This window comes from Oncorhynchus nerka, linkage group LG14 (assembly GCF_034236695.1).
Source record: "Oncorhynchus nerka isolate Pitt River linkage group LG14, Oner_Uvic_2.0, whole genome shotgun sequence".
NCBI classification, from domain to species: domain Eukaryota; kingdom Metazoa; phylum Chordata; class Actinopteri; order Salmoniformes; family Salmonidae; genus Oncorhynchus; species Oncorhynchus nerka.
The window spans coordinates 51,128,066-51,148,267 of NC_088409.1; the positions used below are offsets into that span (position 1 = coordinate 51,128,066).

Here is a 20,202-nt window from a genome sequence, read left to right on the forward strand (position 1 = left end):
CAGTTTCTTTCAGTTTCCTAGCAAAGACCTTGACACCTGTTTTTTTCAAGTGTACTAGGCCATACATCAGCTGGGGGTGAATATCAGTGGTGGTTCTTTAGGTAAACATTGTCCAAGAGAGCACAGCCTCTAAAGAGCTCAGCTTTGTTGCTCTGAATAATGTGGAAGGCCACATCCCCATGTGGCATCAGGGTGGACATACTGATTTTGGCTGCTACATGCTGCATTGCAAGAGCTACATGTCCTCTCACTGCCATCAAATCATTGTTAAATCATGTTAAATGCAAGAGTCATGGATTTACATAGGCCTACAATACTATTTGGTCTGTAATGTGAAATCACATGTCAGATGGTTTGTTGTGTGTTATCGATTACATTAAGGTAGGATACGCTATGCATTTGTGATAATTTAATGATTCTTTGAGAGCCTCAATTTTGGCCCACCTACGTTTTTGCTGGCCCTGCCATCAATATTTCTGTCTACACCATGACCTTCAGATGCATGGTCACAGGCACCAAGAGAACATCTGTCCTGTCCAATTCCTGCCTTTTATGCTGCTCCAGTGAAAATGACACTTCTAGTTTTTCAAGCTTTGGACAAGTAGCTAGGCTACTTGTCCAAAGCTTGAAAAACTAGAAGTGTCATTTTAGATACATGTTAACCTACTTTGCTGTACCACACGTTATTGCCAAACATAGTGTCCATACATAACTCGCGAATTGAACGATGTTTGACCGTTAACATGACATGGCTGTGTTTACACATGGATAACGTAGTCTACCATTTACATCGCATGAGAAGCACGCGCGGTAGATTAGACAGACGCAGTCTGATGGCGGTGAGAATATAATCAGTGCGCTCTAGCCTGTTTCAGCCGAGGAGTCCACAGGCCTTGGTCATTCACTGTCACTTTCAAATCTCAGAGCTCTCAAAGGTTTCCTAGCAACAAGGCAGCGGATCGTTCAGCCGAGAAGAAGAGAAAAAAAACACGGGGTATTTGGGATAAACTCCAGTCTCACCAAAGTGTTCTGACCGCATAAACCTAGTCTCCGACTTGACCCCCCAAAAATATTGCCCGGTATAAATATGCCCTTCTCGCATTTAATAACCATCCAAACCATGTATGCAGTAATATTCTCCTGATGTTGCACACCAAACGAGCTACCCACCTCATATGACTGTTCTCTGGCCCTGTCCTCTCAGCGGTTCCGTTTTGTTGACAATCTGTTTTCTACCATTTGATATCCGTTTGTTGCATTTGTGGTGAGCAGTTGAAACGAGTGCTGAATACCAAGTTAGTCTGCGGTTTTACAGTCCGTTGTATTGGACACTTGAGATGGTTACATTGTGTTAGCTAAATTGCCACATTTCAAACCCCGCCTCTTGATATGGTCACATGCATTGGGTCGTGTGGTATACAGCGCCATCAAGTGATGGAATTGTTGTATGAGTACGTCTAGTAGGTTATGGGGCCTCGAAGTTATATTTTATTATACACGTATATATAGGCTAGTCTATGGGCCCAATCAAGAAATGGGTGGCATGATCCCAGTTTGTGCTCTTGATTTAATTATATTTTTTATTTGATTTTTACCATTTAAAATACATGAACATTTTCAACCAGGCAGATACATTTACCAACATTGCAGATGATTATATAGACAAAAAAAGTAAATACTTCAAATCAAATCAAATGTTTTTTGTCACATGCGCCAAATTCAACAGGTGTAGACCTTACCGTGAAATGCCTACTTACAAGCCCTTAACTCTATTAGAGTTAGAAAACAAGACAAACTGGCACAGAGCGACAGGAAACACAAGGATATATACACAGAGGATAATAAGCAACACCTGGAGCGGGTGGAGACAATCACAAGGACAGGTGAACCAGATCAGGGTGTGACACATAGGAGGTTAAGGAATTGAAAAATGTTATGTTTGGAGGGATGTGACAAAAGGAAGTCTGACTGCACAACCGATTGGCAAGCATACTGCAAATTGAGAAATCATGTGACTAAACTGAATAAAAAGAAGAAGAAACTACACTACTGTATGAAACAAAGATAAATGACATATAGGATGAATTTAAAAAATCTTTGGAGCATCTTCAATGAAATGTTGGGAAAAAAGGCAAAGTCAGCTCCATCATTCATTGAATCAGATGGCTCATTCGTCACAAAACCCACTGATATTAACTACTTTAATTACTTTTTCATTGGGAAGATAAGCAAACTTAGGCATGACATGCCAACAACAAACACTGATAGTAAACATCCAAGTATATCTGACCAAATTATGAAAGACAAGAATTGTAATATTTTGAATTCTGTAAAGTGGGTGTGGAAGAGGTAAAAAAAAATGATTGTTGTCTATCAGCAATAACAAGCCACCGGAGTCTGACAACTTGGATGGAAAATTACTGAGGATAATATAGAGGACGATATTGCCACATCTTCAATTTAAGCCTATTAGAAAGTGTGTGCCCTCAGGCCTGGAGGGAAGCAAATGTAATTCTGCTACCTAAGAATAGTAAAGCCCTCTTTACTGGCTCAAATAGCCGACCAATCACTGTGTTACCAACCCTTAGTAAACTTTTGGAAAAAATGGTGTTTGACCAGTGCTATTTTACAGTAAAGTAATTGAAACTGGCTTTCAGCACGCTTATAGGGAAGGACATTCAACAAGCACAGCACTTACACAAATGACTGATGATTGGCTGAGAGAAATTGATAGTAAAAAGATTGTGGGGGCTGTTTTGTGGGACTTCAGTGTGGCTTTTGACATTATCGATCATAGTCTGCTGCTGGAAAAACGTATGTGTAATGGCTTTACACCCCGTGCTATACATCCCAACTCACTGGTCACCATAGCAACACCCACCCATAGCTTGCTCCAGCAGGTATATTTCACTGGTCATCCCAAAATCCAACGCCTACTTTGGCCTCCTTCCCTTCCAGTTCTCTGCTGCCAATGACTGGAACAAATTGAAAAAAATCACTGAAGTTGGAGACTTATATCTCCCTCTCTACCTTTAAGCATCAGCTGTCAGAGCAGCTTACCAATTGCTGCCGCTGTACAAAGCCCATCTACCAACTACCTACCTCATCCCATATTTGTTTTAGTTTTTCTGCTCTTTTGCACACCAGTATTTCTACGTGCACATCCTCATCTGCATAATCTATCACTCCAGTATTAATTTCTGAATTGTAATTACATCACCACTATGACCTATTTATTGCCTTACCTCCTTCCTTCATTTGCACACACTGTATACAGATTTTTCTATTGTGTTTTTGACTGTACGTTTGTTTGTCCCATGTGTAACTCTGTGTTGTTGTTTTTGTCGCACTGCCTTGCTTTATCTTGACCAGGTCGCAGTTGTAAATGAGAACTTGTTCTCAAATGGCCTACCTGGTTAAATAAAGAAGTAATAACTAAAAAAATATATATAAAAAATATTGTGGATCAAAATGTACCTGTCTAACAGAACACAGAGGGTGTTCTTTAATAGTAGCCTCTCCAACATAATCCAGGAAGAATTATGAATTCCCCAGGGCAGCTGTCTAGGCCATTTACTTTTTTCAGTCTTTTACTAACGACATGCCACTGGGTTTGAGTAAAGCCAGAGTGTCTATGTATGCGGAAGACTTGACACTATACACGTCAGCTACTACAGTGACTGAAATGACTGCAACACTTAACAAAGAGCTGTTAGTTTAAGAATGGGTGGCAAGGAATAAGTTAGTATTTCAAAAACTAAAAGCTGTCTGGGCCCCTTACTTACTGAAATCATTCACTAAACCCTAAACCTTGACTAAATCTTGCAATAAATGATGTGGAAATGGAGGAAGTTGAGGTGACTTAACTGCATGGAGTAACACTGGATTGTAAACTGTCATGGTCATAACATACTGACACAACAGTAGCTAAGATGGGGAGAAGTGTGTCCATAATAATGCACTGCTCTACCTTCTTAACAGCACTATCAGCAAGGAAGGTCCTGCAGGCTCTAGTTTTGTCGCACCTGGACTACTGTTCAGTCGTGTGGTCAGGTGCCACAAATAGGGATTTAGGAAAATTGCAATTGGCTCAGAACAGGGCAGCACGGCTGGCCCTTGGATGTACACAGAGAGCAAATATTAATAATATGCATGTCAATCTCTTCTGGCTCAGTGGAGGAGAGATTGACTTCATCACATTTGTATTTGTGAAAGGTATTGTTGAAGGTACATGTTGAAAGCACCGAGCTGTCTGTTTAAATGATTAGCACAGAGCTCAGACACCCATGCATACCCCACAAGATATGCCACCAGAGATCTCTTCACAGTCCAGAACAGACTATGGGAGGCACACAGTACTACATAGAGCCATGACTACTTGGAACTCTATGCCACATCGGGTAACTGATACAAGCAGTAGAATCAGATAAAAAAACACAGATAACAATACACCTTATGGAACAGCGGGGACTGTGAAGCAACACAAACATAGACACAGACATGCATACAAACACAGGATATACATACGTACACATGGATTTTGTGTTATACATATGTGGTAGTGGAGTAGGGGCCTTAGTGTGTTGAGAAATCTGTTATGAATGTGTTGTAATGTTTTAAAATTGTATAACTGCCTTCATTTTGCCAGAACCCAGGAAGTGTAACTGCTGCTTTGGCAGCAGTTAATGGGGATCCATAATAAAAACAAAATACAAATACCAAATCGGACTTGTGTGTGTTCAGACAGCAGTAGTTTGCTGACCTGACTATGCTAGTTGTCATAGTAATGACGGGTGTGAGCAGTGGCGTAGATCGATTGGTGGTGGTGCTTGTGCTTCCTATCGCTCAGAAGTTATGTAGCAAGCTAAGGTGACAACAATGCCTGCCATGGACGTTTCCCAGCTGCTTTAAATGTTCGAAATCATAGTGTAAGAACACTTTTAAAGCTTCAAAGGATAAGATGATCCAACTTTCAAAACAAGTCCGTTTTGGCTAGCCACAGCAGTCAACTAGCTAGCTAGGTAGATGTTTAGCTTTCTAGCACATTCACTAATTTGTTTGTAAACAATTAACAAGCTTGTTAGCTACCATGTGTTCTTGTCAAAATGGTCAACAGAGTAGCTAGCAAGCAACAAGATTTGCCAAATAACATTCTAAAAACCACTTGAGAGCCAATAAATTAGATTTGAATATTTAGACAAGTCGCACGGCTATGAATCAGTCTGACTTGAATATCCGATTCCATGTGCTTTCTGGCTGTTCACACTGGAGGAAAAAGAACAGATTTAAATCAGATATGGACTAAGAATAGTACATGGCCATTAAGACCAGATTGTTCTTCAAGATGTCTAAATGTTCATAGATGATCCGCCGGGTAAAATAATCATCACAATGGTTATAGAGGGCGCAACAGGTCAACACCTCAGGAGTAAATGTCAGTTGGCTTTTCATAGCCGAGCATTGAGAGAGAGAGAGAGAGAGAGAGAGAGAGAGAGAGAGAGAGAGAGAGAGACTACATGAGATCACACAGGACCCAAGATAAGACAGGAGCAGAGGCATCATGCCTATAGGGCACATGTCCACCTGTCCCCTCAGATTTGTCCTATTTAAATATATATACATATATTATCAGGAATCAAAGTAAGACCCAGATGCAGACTGTCGAAGTAACAATGTTTATTGTAGCAACAGGGGCAGACAAAGACAGGTCAAGGCAGGCAGGGGTTGAAGATCCAGGTTAAGGCAAAGGTACAGGACGGCAGCCGGACTCAGGGACAGGCAGAGTTCAGTAATACAGAGGTGGAGCAACGGTACAGGACGGGAGGCAGACTCAGGGTCAGGGACAGGCGGAGTTCAGTAATACAGAGGTGGAGCAACAGTACAGGACGGCAGCCAGACTCAGGCGCAGGGACAGGCAGAGTTCAGTAATACAGAGGTGGAGCAACGGTACAGGACGGCAGCCGGACTCAGGGTCAGGGACAGGCGGAGAGGTCAGGCGGGTACAGGGTCAGGACAGACAATGGTCCAAAATCAGGAGGAAGAGGAAAGGGAGGCTGGGATAATGATAGGAGCTGACAGGGAAAACCGCTGGTTAGCTTGAACGAACAAGACTAACTGGCAAGAAACAGACAGAGAACACAGGTATAAATACACGGGATAGTTGGGAAGAAGGGCGACACCTGGAGGGGGGGTGGAGACGAGCACAAGGACAGGTGAAGCAGATCAGGGCGTGAGACATTCAAACAGTACCAGTCAAAAGAATGGACACACCTACTCATTCAAGGGTTTTTCTTTATTTTTACTATTTTCTACATTGTAGAATAATTAGTGAAGACATCAAAATTATGAAATAGCACATATGGAATCATGTTGTAACCAAAAAAGTGTTAAACAAATCTTTGTCTTGATGATAGCTTTACACACTCTTGGCATTCTCTCAACCAGCTTTATGAGGTAGTCACCTGGAATGGATTTCAATTAACAGATATGCCTTGTTGAAAGTTAATTTGTGGAATTTCTTTCCTTCTTAATATGTTTGAGCCAATCAGTTGTGTTGTGACAAGGTATGGGTGGTATGCAGAAGGTAGCCCTATTTGCAAATGAGAACTTGTTCTCAACTAGCCTACCTGGTTAAATAAAGGTGAAATAAAAAAATAAAAAATAAAAAATAAAATTTGGTAAAAGACCAAGTCCATATTATGGCAAAAACAGCTCAAATAAGCAAAAAGAATGACAGTTCATCATTACTTTAAGACAAGAAGGGCAGTCAATCCGGACAATTTCAAGAACTTGAAAGTTTCTTCAATTGCAGTCGCAAAAACCACCAAGCGCAATGATGAAAATGGCCACAGGAAAGGAAGACCCAGAGTTACCTCTGCTGCAGAGAATAAGTTTGCTAGAGTTACCAGCCTCAGAAATTGCAGCCCAAATAAATGCTTTACAGAGTTCAAGAAACAGACACATCTGAACATCAACTGTTCAGAGGAGACGGGGGAATAAGGGCTTTGTGGTTGAATTGCTGCAAAGAAACCACTACTAAAGGACACCAATAATAAGAAGAGACTTGCTTGCAAGCACAAAGAATGTCCATTAGACCGGTGGAAATCTGTCCTTTGGGATGCTAAGCCCAAATTTTAGATTTTTGGTTCCAACCGCCGTGTCTTTGTGAGACACAGAGTAGGTGAATGAATGATCACCACATGTGTGGTTCTCACCGTGAAGCATGGAGGAGGAGGTGTGATGGTGTGGGGGTGCTTTGCTGGTGACACTGTCAGTGATTTATTTAGAATTCAAGGCACACTTAACCAGCATGGCTACCACAGCATTCTGCAGCGATACGCCATCCGATTTGGTTTGAGCTTAGTGGCATTATCATTTGTTTTTCAACAGGACAATGACCCAAAACACACCTCCAGGCTGTGTAAGGGCTATTTGACCAAGAAAGAGAGTGATGGAGTGCTGCATCAGATGACCTGGCCTTCACAATCACCCAACATCAAAAAGATGAATGGAGCAAAGTACAGTACAAAGAGATCATTGATGAAAACCTGCTCCAGAGTACTCAGACCTCAGATTTGGGTGAATGTTCACATTCCAACAGGACAACGTCCCTAAGCTAAGACAACGCAGGATTGACTTCAGGACAAGTTTCTGAATGTCCTTGAGTGACCAAGCCAGAGCCCGGACTTGAACCGGATCAAGACCGAAAATAGTTGTGCAGCAATGCTCCCCATACAAACTTACAAAACTTGAGAGGATCTGCAGAGAAGAATGGGAGAAACTCCCCAAATGCACGTGTGCCAAGCTTGTAGCATCATACTCAAGAAGACGTCGCTGCCAATTTGGGCTTCAACAAAGTACTGAGTAAAGAGTTTGAATACTTATGTAAATATTATATTTATGTATTTTAAAAAAACATTTCTAGAAACCTGTTTTTACTTTGTCATTATAGGGTATTGTGTGTAGATTGATGAGGGGGAAAAAACAATTTAATCAATCTTAGAATAAGGCTGTAACTTAACCAAATGTGGAAAAAGTCAAGGAGTCTGAATACTCTCCGAAGGCAAATATTGTTTTATTTCTCTGTAATTCTACTAGCCACCTAGAAATGTTATGAAATTGGCTTTCGCTAACCCAGATAGGTTCTCAATCTACCAACCTCCTAACTAGCTACCAGGACATCAATCAAGTTAGCTAGCTTGTCTAACTATTTTAGCTGGCATGCCTGCTGGCAAGGTTGGTAGACTTTCTAAAAGCAACCAATTACTAAATGCACTGAATAAGACTTACCTTCCTTTCCATCTTTTATCCAGATTTGAACAGCGATGCAGAGAAACATACGATGCAGAGAAGCATATTTTTTTACTTAAAAAAAAATAGACAGCTCAAGAGCTGTGCCTAAAATATGCAGAAAAAATAACATATATTTTTTAATTAAGCATAAAGATTATGCCTCTAGATTGCAAGAAAAAAAGCTGTTTCAAGGTGTTTGAAAAATGCTCAATTCTCCTATTTATAGATGTGGGGCAAGCACCCATCCAGACCACCCCCATTCAGATTTTTGGGGCGCATGACAACCTGGGGGACTGGTCTGGGAATTAATAGAATACCCTCATTGTATCATCCATAAATAAACTGTAGCCTAGTGAAGTGACTTCATGTTTACAACATCCTGAGTTGGAGGCGCGCCGGAGAGGACAGGAGAACTGAAAGTATAGCTGTCACGTCAATTTATATGCTCTCATGACTTGCTATCAGCAGAAGTGCCTGTGAGTCCTGTGCGTCTGGAATGATGGATAAGTTCAAAACTGTTCTTAAAATTGTTCAGAAACAGCAGACTAGTCTCGGGTTTGGTTTAGTTGCGTTGTTAACTGCAGGCGGGGAACAGATATTTTCGTCAGTGGTGTTCAAATGTCCTTGCAGCGGCTGGAACTTTTCCTACGGCATGGTGTTTCTCTTAGTGCCTGCTCTGGCACTGTTGGTGTTAGGTTACATCATGAGCAATAAAACATGGAAATTGTTTACAGGTTTGTGTTTACGCAAATCCAAATTTTGTAATTTTAAATATGTTTGCGCCAGTGGGGTGGTATTCTTTCAGATCACCACGACAGCAGCAGTTGCACCTGTCAGTTGGATTGCAGTCGCTTTGCTCAATGGCAATTACTTTGAATGCGCCATGACTGGCGTCAATGTAACGGTTTTCACAAACCACCTTTGCGATGGAAAGAGTCCGCAGTGCCAGGATGAACTTTATAAATTCCCCTGCGGGAGAGCAACCCACGTGCCCCAATCCGACAGCAATGATGTGCTGGCAACCATCCGCGCTGAGTCGCAGGTGAGATAATATTCACACTAATAGAACCAAGTTATGGTTTGAATTATCTATTTGTATCATATCTTCTTTGCCCCATTTTACTCGCTTCAATATGTTTTAGTGGGCTATCCTTGTTTTTGTCGACGGCCTGTTGGAGTGTAGGTGATTAGACTGACAGATTTCTACTAACGTTAAATGACACCACTGTATGTGTTCTGACAGCTAAAGGAGTTGTAATATATTTCAAACGGACATTATGAAGTACACATTTTTGCTTTGAAGGCATTTGTTGCATCGCATTTCATTTGGAAATGGCAACATTAAAATGCCCCAAAGCAGAAGTGTCTACTTCCATTGTTATAAAATAGCAGTTATTCTTCTGCCTGACTTAGTTCCTGTATGACTTGTTGTCATTAATGTACAAAACTTCCCAGTGTTTCCCCTATATGAATTTAGCAGTGACAGGCAGCAGCTGCTAAAACGTTTTCAGTGTAAATGTAAAAGTTTAAAACCAGATATAAAGTATGTAGAAAAGATAAGGCAGCCCCCATTGATTTTGATAGAATGTTGGAGTCACTCAGATAGCATAAGAACATGGCTCCATTACAAAATGTGTAGAATTGCAGGAAATAAGCTTTGAAACAGCTACATTCTTTCTCTGTGGCCAAGAGGAGGGCCTCTAAAATGTATGGTCGGAGATCGCACCATTGGCCACACCCACTCCCCCCTATGCTAACTTTACCACCACTGCTGAAAAAAATCCTACGGGAAACACTGCTTCCTATGTGAAGAGGTGATGGAGGAATTGCTGACCAACACACACCTCTGAAATGAATCTACCGTTCAATATACAGTATGCTTCCCTAATACATTCTCCTGCTACCTGCTATTTTTATAGATATGGTTTGAGTTTGAGCAGTACAGTATACTGTATTATAACTGTGACATTAACTCAGGCATTCCAGGTAAGGGGTTAAGCAAGATAGTTGAATATTGTGTTGAATGTATTGGTTTTGATTTCAGGTCCTGGGTTGGCTACTGATTGCCTCCATCATGGTCTTTAACCTCCTGCTGACCTGTGTTGCCCGGTGTAACTCCCCAGTCAGCTACCTGCAGCTGAAGTTCTGGAGGGTCTATGCCCAGCGGGAGAGCGACCTGCTGGAAAGCTACACGGCAGATCACGCCGAAAAGCTTGCCGAGAGGAACCTGAAGAGCTTCTTCCAGCAGACGCCTCCAGAGCCTGTCACGACCCCACCTAACCAGGCCTGGGAGAAGATCTCGTCCCTCTACAGGTTCAGCACCAGAGACCACTACTACAGCATCCTGCACAAGTACGTGGAGATGTGCCACGACCCAGCAGAGGCCAGGGCCCACAGGATGTCATCTGTCAGGTCAGACGGTCCATACACTGCTAATCCAGCCGTGCTCGCCTTTGTGGATGAGGGCAAGATGATGCTGTGAATGGGCATGCATATGATCATAGGAACAGCATCACTATCATGACCCTATCTGTAAGCATCCTTATTTTTATCATCAAAGTCATGACTCATTATAGAGGATTATTGTCAGCGTTCTAATCTTCGTCATCATCGTCATCATTATTGCTGTGCATCGGGGGATTTTTCAGTAGAAAGACCAATTACATCTGATTAACCACTCTCAGGTCTTCACTTGAATAACAATACTTCCCAATTTTAGATTGTTACTTGAAAGTTCACTCACTGTACCACGAGTGCTGCTTGCAGCTTTTTATTTGAAATTATATGCTCAGAAGGGATTTTAAAAATATATATTTTTTTATAGTTGATCATACTTTCTTTCTCTTCTACTTTTCTTTTCTCTTTAGTATTTTTATGCTCCTCAGACTTGACCTACATACAGGTGGTCTGTGGTATTAAACAGGAAAAGCATGGTCTGGTTCTATGAAATGGGGTGGCAGGTAGCCTAGTGGTTAGAGTGTTGAAAGTAACTGAAAGGTTGCTAGATTGATTCCCCAAGCTGCCAAGGTCAAAATCTGTCGTTCTGCCCCTGAACAAGGGGCAGAATCCACTGAATCCACTGTTCCTATGCCGTCATTGTAAATACAAATTTGTTCTTAACTGACTTGCCTAGTTAAATAAAAAATAAGGAGCATATTTACTTCCTGTTAGCTAGTGCACTGCAAAATACTTTCAAGTAAAATCCTGTTGCCAGTGTATATGTAGCATCTTTATGACGGTAACCCACAAGAATATTTAGTTGGACCTTACAAGCTTGGTCTCCAACGTATTTCTGCGTTATTGTTATTTATATTATTGCACTGTAGACCGACCATTGCCACAAGTGAACTGCGATGAACATCAGCTCTGAATTGAATAATAACTTAGCGAAATGGTTAGATCCGTATCTCTGTGTAAAGCTTAAATGTGCTGCATCGGTATCAGAAGTCTTATGGTACTATTGTTGGATGAGTGGAGGAGCATGAAAGTATTCACTTTAAGTATGAGGATAATGCAGAAATTTGGTCCAAAAGGGGAAAGTAAACTTGACTTTTTGCTATGTTATTGCCTCATTGTCACTCAACTTACTGTCATTCGGGAAGCGAGTCTTGTGCCTCGACTTTCTTTCAAACACCTTTTCACCTCCACCTGCTCACAGTATCTTTTTATTTTATTTTATTTTTTACCTTTATTTAACTAGGCAAGTCAGTTAAGAACAAATTCTTATTTTCAATGACAGCCTAGGAACAGTGGGTTAACTGCCTGTTCAGGGGCAGAACAACAGATTTGTACCTTGTCAGCTCAGGGATTTTTACTTGCAACCTTTCAGTTACTAGTTCAAAGCTCTAACCACTAGGCTACCCTGCTGCCCCAGGAAACTCTTCTGTTTCCCAACCACTGACTCAGAACACGTGTTTGATCTGCCCATTTCTCCTTTTTCTGAAGAAATGGTAGGTCTTATGCAAATCTAATGTAATGTCTAGCTAGCTATATGATTGTCTATCTCATTTCTGACACCAATGCAAGTGAATTTGAGGTAACGGGTCCACAAAGCTCTGAAGACTAACATATACCTTGATAAATTGGTCATTAGGGTATTTTTTTACATTTTGTGACAAGATACATTTTGATTTAGTACATTAGGTACCTGATGTGGCTAGTCCAGCCCTGTTAAAAGCTGCTCTGTGGGAGAAATCAATGCACTCAGAGCCTTTTAGGGTGAGGATATTATAGCTTCATCCTGTGGGAATTGTAGAGCATAGAAACTCATCCCAGCCTTCTACAGGAAATGGGAGAGGAAACTCTTCTGTTTCCCAACCACTGACTCAGAACACGTGTTTGATCTGCCCATTTCTCCTTTTTCTGAAAAAATGGTAGGTCTTATGCAAGTCTAATGTAAATGTCTAGCTAGCTATATGATTGTCTATAAAACTGTGCTCTGTGTTATATTTTTGGGTATGCATGATATTGCATCTGCGTGAGGTTCCATAGCTCAGTATTAACATTACTGTTGATTTCCCATTTCATTTTGCAACTGCTAATGAATGCAGTGCAGCCTTCGTGCCGAAATACCACATTGCTTTGTGTGTGTGTGTGTTTATGCGTGTGCGTGTTTGTGCATGTAAGAGAAAGGGAAAACGAAAGAGAGGGCGAGAGAGAGAGCAACGGGTGATTTCATATACTGTATAATGTTGTATCTGGCTCAAGCTGTATGTGAATTTAATACAGATAATACATTGTGTTGCTGAAATCACTGTGCTGCTCAAATAACTATCGAAATAAATCTGGTTAAAGTAAAGTTAATGTTTGTTTTTTTGACAGACTCCATGACCCAGTGGCTACTTGTCATATGGCGTCACTCTGAGAGGACAACGGCAGCTGCATGGTCTGAAGTACAAAAACAGATCTACAGGATCTCAGCCAGTTCAGTCACTGCTATTTTATTACCTACGCATAGGAAAGGAGGGGGAGTGACAGAGAAGGACATTTAGAAGGAAGAAATACATATCAGGGTGTGGTTTGAGAGTTGGAGAATGCAGACAACCTCACTGGATTAAGTGGGTGGACAAGGGTGGGGAACAGAGATACAGTGAGGAGAAGAGGGAGGAGTTGGTGAGGAGGAAGAGTGAAAGAGAAAGAACAGGAAGGAGGGAAAGGGAGGGGCATAAATAGGCTCAGAAGAACTGCAGTGTGTTTTGTCTTCGGCTCAAACAGCACAGGGAGTGGAGTGAGTGTTGGGAGACGCAACCGTTTGCGTCTAAACTATTTCACCGCTGTATTTTTCCTCTTCTAATTCTCCATTCTCTTTGCATTATTTTGGTTTTTGCGGAACGTGCGTGACAAACCCCTTGTCGACACCATGGATAACTTCCAGACCGTCCTGCGCTTTTTCATGAACCAGAAGGCCACCATTGGCTACAGCTTCATGGCCATCCTGACCATCGGGGGAGAGCGAATCTTCTCCATGGTCTCATTCCAGTGCCCCTGCAACCACGACCAGAACTTTGCATACGGCCTGACCTTCCTGTTGGGCCCAGGCCTGGTGCTTCTGGTGCTGGGTCTTTTCTTCAGCAGCAGGCTGTGGCGCCTCTATACTGGCTGTTGCCTAAACCCCATTAAGCTATGCCCCAGGGGCAACTGTTTCGGCTGCCTCAAAGTGTTTGTCAAAATCTTCTCCGGTGCCTGTGTGGCCCCTATCATGTGGCTGTGTGTGGCACTGTTGAACGGGACCTTCTACGAGTGTGCTGTCAGCGGGCTGGATGATAACCTGGTGGTGGATCTGTTCTGTAAAAACAAGACCTTGATGTGCCGGGAGGAGTTGGCCCGCGTGCCCTGCAGCAAGTCCAAGCTGCCCAGCGACGAGAACATGGAACTGTTGCTCATGTTCCGCGCTCAGTCACAGGTGAGTGCAAGCAGCAGTCAGACCCTGTTTGTGACTTTTGTATGGTGGAATGTCATATTTTTCACTGTCAATGGGTCATTGATACAGCTGCAAATGCTGGTACGAGTCAGACCAAAATGAAGGTGTAATTCGTTGATTTATTTTACTGTTTGTAATTCAATTGAGAGTAAAGCAACAGTATTGAATATGTTTGTTGTTAACAATTATCATTGTTGGCATTGTTTATTCATTTTATGTGAGCGTAAGTTTTGGTTCATCTCTGTACATCCCCAGATACTGGGCTGGTGTATTATCATCATTTCAGCCGTTCTAGGGCTCCTCGGGACCTGCTACACAAACTGCCGCTCAAAGGTCAGCTACCTGCAGCTCACCTTCTGGAAGCGCTACGTAGAAAAGGAGAAGGAGCAGTTTGACACATTCGCTATGGAGTATGCATCCAAGCTGGCCGAGAGGAACCTAAAGAGCTTCTTTGAGAACCGTGACCCGGAGATATTCCCATTCCCCAACCACAAAGCCTGGGAGGAGATCTCAGCCCTCTACACCTTCTCCAAGAGTGAGCAGTGCTACAGCACCCTGCAGAGGTATGTGGAGCGTGATGACCGAGACTACAGCCCTGAGAAAAGACCAGTCATGGAGCTGGAGCACGGCATAGAGATGGGCTGAGAGAGGGGCAGACAATGGCAGAGTATGAATTATAGTATATCCTATTTGTTTTACCTTTATAAATGACATGCAGTAAATACAGTAGATTTAACTCACAGACTGATAAGAAGCGTTGTTGCCTGCATTTCCCCCAAAGCACTGACATATACACAGAGCACCATTCAGAAAGTTATTACCAGTGACACAGCAGTGATTTACCAAAGAATGCAGCCATTGCAGAAGTGGTGAAACAGTAGGGCTTCTTGTCTGCTGGAACCCACAGTTCGTGAATGGTCATGAACACTAGCTGATGCAATGTCCCTGTCATAACAAACACTTTGATTTGACAAAGTCTCCTCTACCTCTCTTTGATATGCCTTTGATGCATTTCATTCACTTTACTGGTACATATTGGTAGGAGAGCTATTGTAATTGTATAGTTTTAATTGGGTATTTTGTGTGTAATATTGCACCACAATATGAATGCTACATGAATGACAGAGTTGTACCATGCAATTTGCTTGAAATGTTTACCCAACTCAATGTTTACATTATTATGACAACCTGAGCACCATAAAGTGTCTTTCTATGGCAGTACAAGCGAAGCAGCTCACTTTATATTTTATGTTAATTTGGGACTAACTCTGCCATTACTACCGTCCTGTTCAATTATTGACGTCAATAGTAGTCAATAACTCACACATTAAGAGGTAATAAATCATGTATGACATACGGGATATTCTCACTGGATTCTACAAAAACATTTGTTGAACCTGTTTATTTTTTTTCGTTCTCCTTTCTAACATCTGTAAAATCCCTACCATGTAATGTGTAAGCAGTAAATTAACATGTACATAGAACATTATTAGGACATGTTGCATCATGCCTGATAAAAAAACCCGGTAAAAACGGTCCATATTCCACCATGTTTGACTAAGAGGGGGAGAATGCAGCCATATCGGTGTAGTTATAGTACCTTCAGAAAGTATTCATACACCATTACTTGTTCCACATTTTGTTGTGTTACAGTCTGAATTACAAATGGATTAAATTGATTTTGTTTCTCACCCGTCTACACACAATACCCCGTAATGACAACATGTTTTTAGAAATGTTTGCAAATGTACTGAAAATGTAATACAGAAATATCTCATTTGCATACAGTACCAGTCTCAAGTTTGGACACCTACTCATTCAAGGGTTTTTCTTTATTTTTACTATTTTCTACATTGTATAATAATAGTGAAGGCATCAAAACTATGAAATAACACATATGGAATCATGTAGTAACCAAAAAAGTGTTAAACAAATCTAAATCTATTTTATATTTTAGATTCTTCAAAGTAGCCACCCTTTGCCTTGATGACAGCTTTGCACACTCTTGGCATTCTCTCAACCAGCTTCATGATGTAAATTCAATAACTTTGAAAGTTTCATCAAGCGCAGTCGCAAAAACCATCAAGCGCTATGATGAAACTGGCTTTCCGGAGGACCGCCGCAGGAACAGAAGTCCCAGAGTGTGTAATAAAAACAAAGGCTTCGGGGGAACACATAGTCCAGGTAGCCATTTGATTACCTCTTCAGGAGTCTTATGGCTTGGGGGTAAAAACTGTTGAGAAGCCCTTTTGTCCTAGACTTGGCACTCCGGTACCGCTTGCCATGCGGTGGCTGGGGTCCTTGACAATTTTTAGGGCCTTCCTCTGACACTGCCTGGTGTAGAGGTCCTGGATGACAGGCAGCTTAGCCGCAGATGTACTGGGCCATACGCACTACCCTCTGTAGTACCTTGCGGTCAGAGGCTGAGCAATTGCCGTACCAGGCAGTGATGCAACCAGGATGCTCTCGATGTTGCAGCTGTAGAACCTTTTGAGGATCTCAGACCCCATGCCAAATCTTTTTAGTTTCCTGAGGGGGAATAGGCTTTGTCGTGCCCTCTTCACGACTGTCTTGGTGTGTTTGGACCATTCTAGTTTGTTGTTGATGTGGACACCAAGGACCTTGAAGTTCTCATTGGGCGCCCATAAAACTGCTGCCATTTCTTCCGGCGCCATTTTAAATTCAGGTTGTAACCCAACAAAATGTGGAAAAAGCAAAGGTGTGAATAGTTTCTGAGACACTGTAGATGTTTAGACCTGCCTTCTCAGACAACCGAGGGCCTCAGGCACCAAGTGCCTCTCATCTCAGCTCTCTATTACGTCATGTATAACTTCCATAACCTTTGACTGCTTTGTTTCCTCAGTCTTGGAAGGTCAGAAAGCTAATTTATTTGACAAAAATCTGAAAAGTAGCTATATACTGAGTGTACAAAACTTTAAGGACACCTTCCTAATATTGAGTTGTACCTGTCCCTTTTGCCCTCAGAACAGCCTCAATTCATTGGGGCATGGACTCTACAAGGTGTCGCAAGCGTTCCACAAGGATAACAGCCCGTGTTGACTCTAATGCTTTCCCACAGTTGTATCAAGTTGGCTGGATGTCCTTTGGGTGGTGGACCATTCTTGATATACACAGGAAACTGTTGAGCATGAAAATCCCAGCAGCATTGTATTTCTTGACACAAACCGGTGTGCCTGGCACCTATTACCATACCCCGCTCAAAGGCACTTAAATCTTGTGACTTGCCCATTAACCCTCTGAATGACACACTTACACAATCCACGTCTCAATTGTCTCAATGCTTAAAAATCATTCTTTAACCTGTCTCCTCCCCTTCATCTACCCTGATTGAAGTGGTTTTAACAAGTGACATCAATAAGAGATCATAGCTTTCAGCTGGATTCACCTGGTCGTTCTAGGTCATGGAAAGAGCAGGTGTCCTTAATGTTTTGTACACTCAGTGTAGCTCTGGTTCGGTTTTCTTTAATTAAACAGCCACTACAAACTTCGGCTAACTTTAGCCACCACAAGCTAGCAGTCAATGGAAGTGATAAAGGGATGGGATCATGTATGTCTTTAATGGCCAAATCATCTCCATATTTGGTTTCATGTCACTTATAGGCAGGGCTCCAAATAAAAATAAATCCTTAAGTACTAATGCTTCCAACTTAAAAAGGTTAGTAGCATAATATAAAATTCAGGAGAAAAATCGATTGAGATACTTTATAGCCTATATGAATTCCAGCTACTTCTGAAGCACGTGGCCTAGATATTAATATGTAACCCTGTTAATTAAGACATTTGGTTATTACAAAAACCTAATGTTGATACAAATACCTGTCATTGAAATTACAAAGGCATTTGTGGAATATTAGGTTTGTATGTTGTGTAAAAGCACAATTTTTCTATTGAGTGTAAGTTACCAGGTTGTTAGCTAGAACACTGAACAAGGTGTAGGCCTAAAAGGTTGTTAGCGGCCCGCGAGTCATACTCACTGGGTGAAAAGAGTCAATATCAAGGGATATCTTTATCTATATATTTACGGATATCTAACCTTTTATTCAATACCTTATATGGAATAGACATGCTCCAGATACGCAGATTCTCCAGATTCTCCGTAATGGGACAGTTTCTACATGCATCCAATCCGGGCCTACAAAATCTTCCTGCTACCAGGGAGATATTTGGGGTGAGATACATTCAAGACGCGCACCTGATACCCGCTTAGGTGCAAAGCTGTCATCAAGGCAAAGAGTGGCTACTTTGAAGAACCTCAGATATAAAATATATTATTATTTTATAACACTTTTTTGGTTACTACATGACTCCATGTGTGTTATTTCATAGTTTTGATGTCTTCACTATTATTCTACAATGTAGAAAATAGTAAAAATACAGAAAAACCCTTGAATGAGTAGGTGTATCCAAACTTTTGACTGGTACTGTATATTTTAAAGTTCAATCTTGTAGGTCTGTGTCATGACTTCCGCCGAAGTCGGCTCCTCTCCTTGTTCGGGTGGCGTTCGGCGATCCACATCACCAGCTTTCTAGCCATCGCCGCTCCATTTTTCATATGTCCATTTGTTTTGTCTTGTTCCATACACACCTGGTTTTCATTCCCCAATCAATGTACATGTATTTAGTCCTCTGTTCCCCATCATGTCTTTGTGTGTAATTGTTCATTGTTAACGGTGTATGTTTACGCGCGATACTTTTACAGTTTATGTTCCGTGTTTTTGGGCACTTATGTCATTTTTGTGCCTATTGTTGAACGGAATAAAAGTTGCGCCTGTTTACTCTACTCTGCTCTCCTGCACCTGACTTCGCCTCCCTTACACAGCCTTAACAGTCTGATTGAAAATGTGCTAAATCTGACTTCGAAATGTCCAGCCACCAAATGATTTTATGTATGATATCGGAGGGAATCCAAAATTATTTGTGAATGAAAGATAAAATTGATTTCATAATTGTCAAATTATTGAGCACGTGCTGAAAACTCAGAAATGCATCAGAAATCGTCCTTATTTTCTGTTACGTGGGGTGGAACAGAGGAACCCAAGAGCTGACTCAGATGAGGAGACTGGGATGAAGTAACCAAGGTATTTACTGAACCCCAGGGGGAGATGGAATGAAGTCAGGGGAACCTTGGGCGGGCTGCTGGAAACCAGGTGTGGAGGCTGAGGCTGGAGCGAGAGGGGTTGAGACAAGGTAAGAAGGTCCGGAGGGGAATTCAAGGAGGTAGTAGAGTGGGGAATCCAGGACAGAGGAGCACGATGACGACACTTGGGACAGGAGACAGGGACCAGAGTCAGAGCGGGCAGAACTGTAGCGGAGAGGAAAACAGCATCAGGCAAGGAAAACAGGATAGCAGGATCTGAACAGTAACAAACGGCTAGAACATAGACTGACTGAGCAGGGATTATGATCCGGTTGCGTGGAAGTGGCAGGGCTGAGTATTTGTAGAGGTCTTGATTATGGAACAGGTTGCAGCTGGTGGGGATCTGTTCTGACTCCAGCACACCTGTCTCCGCGCACACAATCACACACACACACAGAGAAAGGGAGAGGGAGAGAGTACTGGGCGAGTGGTGGCAGGTCACGGAGACACAGGATGAGCAGTAGAGGGCGTTGCAGAAGCACATGTGACATTTTCAAGATCTGGATATGGACCCCAGCCAAGAGAGGCATATCTGGATTCAATATAGCTTCCTATCTTGAATGTGCTGTGTAAACACAGGTATTGGATTGAATTACTTAATTTTTACAGAAGGAACTTCAGTTGTGGCAAGTCAGATAAGATAAAGATATACACTGTAGTAAACATATAAACAGCAACATTCACACATGACAGATACAAACGCTTACAAGGTACTGTATACAGTGTAGAGGTCGACCGATTAATCGGAATTAGGGCCGATTTCAAGTTTTCATAACAATCGGAAATGGGTATTTTTGGGTGCCGATTTGCCGATTTATTTATTTACATTTAT

The 20,202-nt window shown here is 41.9% G+C and overlaps 2 protein-coding genes and 1 pseudogene across 3 annotated transcripts; 2 read left to right on the forward strand and 1 right to left on the reverse strand.

Moving 5' to 3' along the window:
- The window catches only part of LOC115142262 (kelch-like protein 32), a 56,144-nt pseudogene extending 54,785 nt beyond the window's left edge, over window positions 1-1,359 (reverse strand).
- Window positions 1,360-8,629: 7,270 nt separating this feature from the next.
- On the forward strand, window positions 8,630-13,203 carry LOC115141412 (calcium homeostasis modulator protein 6-like). 2 transcript variants are annotated; one of them, XM_029680242.2, is made up of 3 exons: window positions 8,630-8,768; window positions 9,079-9,334; window positions 10,337-13,090. In XM_029680242.2, exons 1-3 carry the CDS (start codon window positions 8,743-8,745, stop codon window positions 10,772-10,774), a joined length of 720 nt encoding a protein of 239 aa, XP_029536102.1. In that variant the 5' UTR covers window positions 8,630-8,742; the 3' UTR covers window positions 10,775-13,090. The 2 variants fall into 2 exon arrangements, 1 of the variants encoding a protein (XP_029536102.1); XR_003865363.2 differs by adding an exon at window positions 13,114-13,203 and having other exon boundaries at window positions 8,636-9,334; window positions 10,337-10,824.
- LOC115141413 (calcium homeostasis modulator protein 5-like) lies at window positions 10,801-19,013 on the forward strand. The gene is made up of 2 exons (XM_029680243.2): window positions 10,801-14,194; window positions 14,468-19,013. Exons 1-2 carry the CDS (start codon window positions 13,652-13,654, stop codon window positions 14,855-14,857), a joined length of 933 nt encoding a protein of 310 aa, XP_029536103.1. The 5' UTR covers window positions 10,801-13,651; the 3' UTR covers window positions 14,858-19,013.
- The last annotated feature ends 1,189 nt before the right edge of the window (window positions 19,014-20,202 follow it).

Excerpts from the sequence above, each read along its gene's own strand:
- LOC115141413 (XM_029680243.2), top strand. The coding sequence starts at position 13,652 with ATGGATAACTTCCAGACCGTCCTGCGCTTTTTCATGAACCAGAAGGCC. Across the intron at positions 14,195-14,467 it reads TGTTCCGCGCTCAGTCACAG|ATACTGGGCTGGTGTATTAT; the intron begins GTGAGTGCAAGC and ends GTACATCCCCAG.
- LOC115141412 (XM_029680242.2), top strand. The coding sequence starts at position 8,743 with ATGACTTGCTATCAGCAGAAGTGCCT. Across the intron at positions 8,769-9,078 it reads TGCTATCAGCAGAAGTGCCT|TGGGGTGGTATTCTTTCAGA; the intron begins GTGAGTCCTGTG and ends TGTTTGCGCCAG. Across the intron at positions 9,335-10,336 it reads CCATCCGCGCTGAGTCGCAG|GTCCTGGGTTGGCTACTGAT; the intron begins GTGAGATAATAT and ends TTTTGATTTCAG.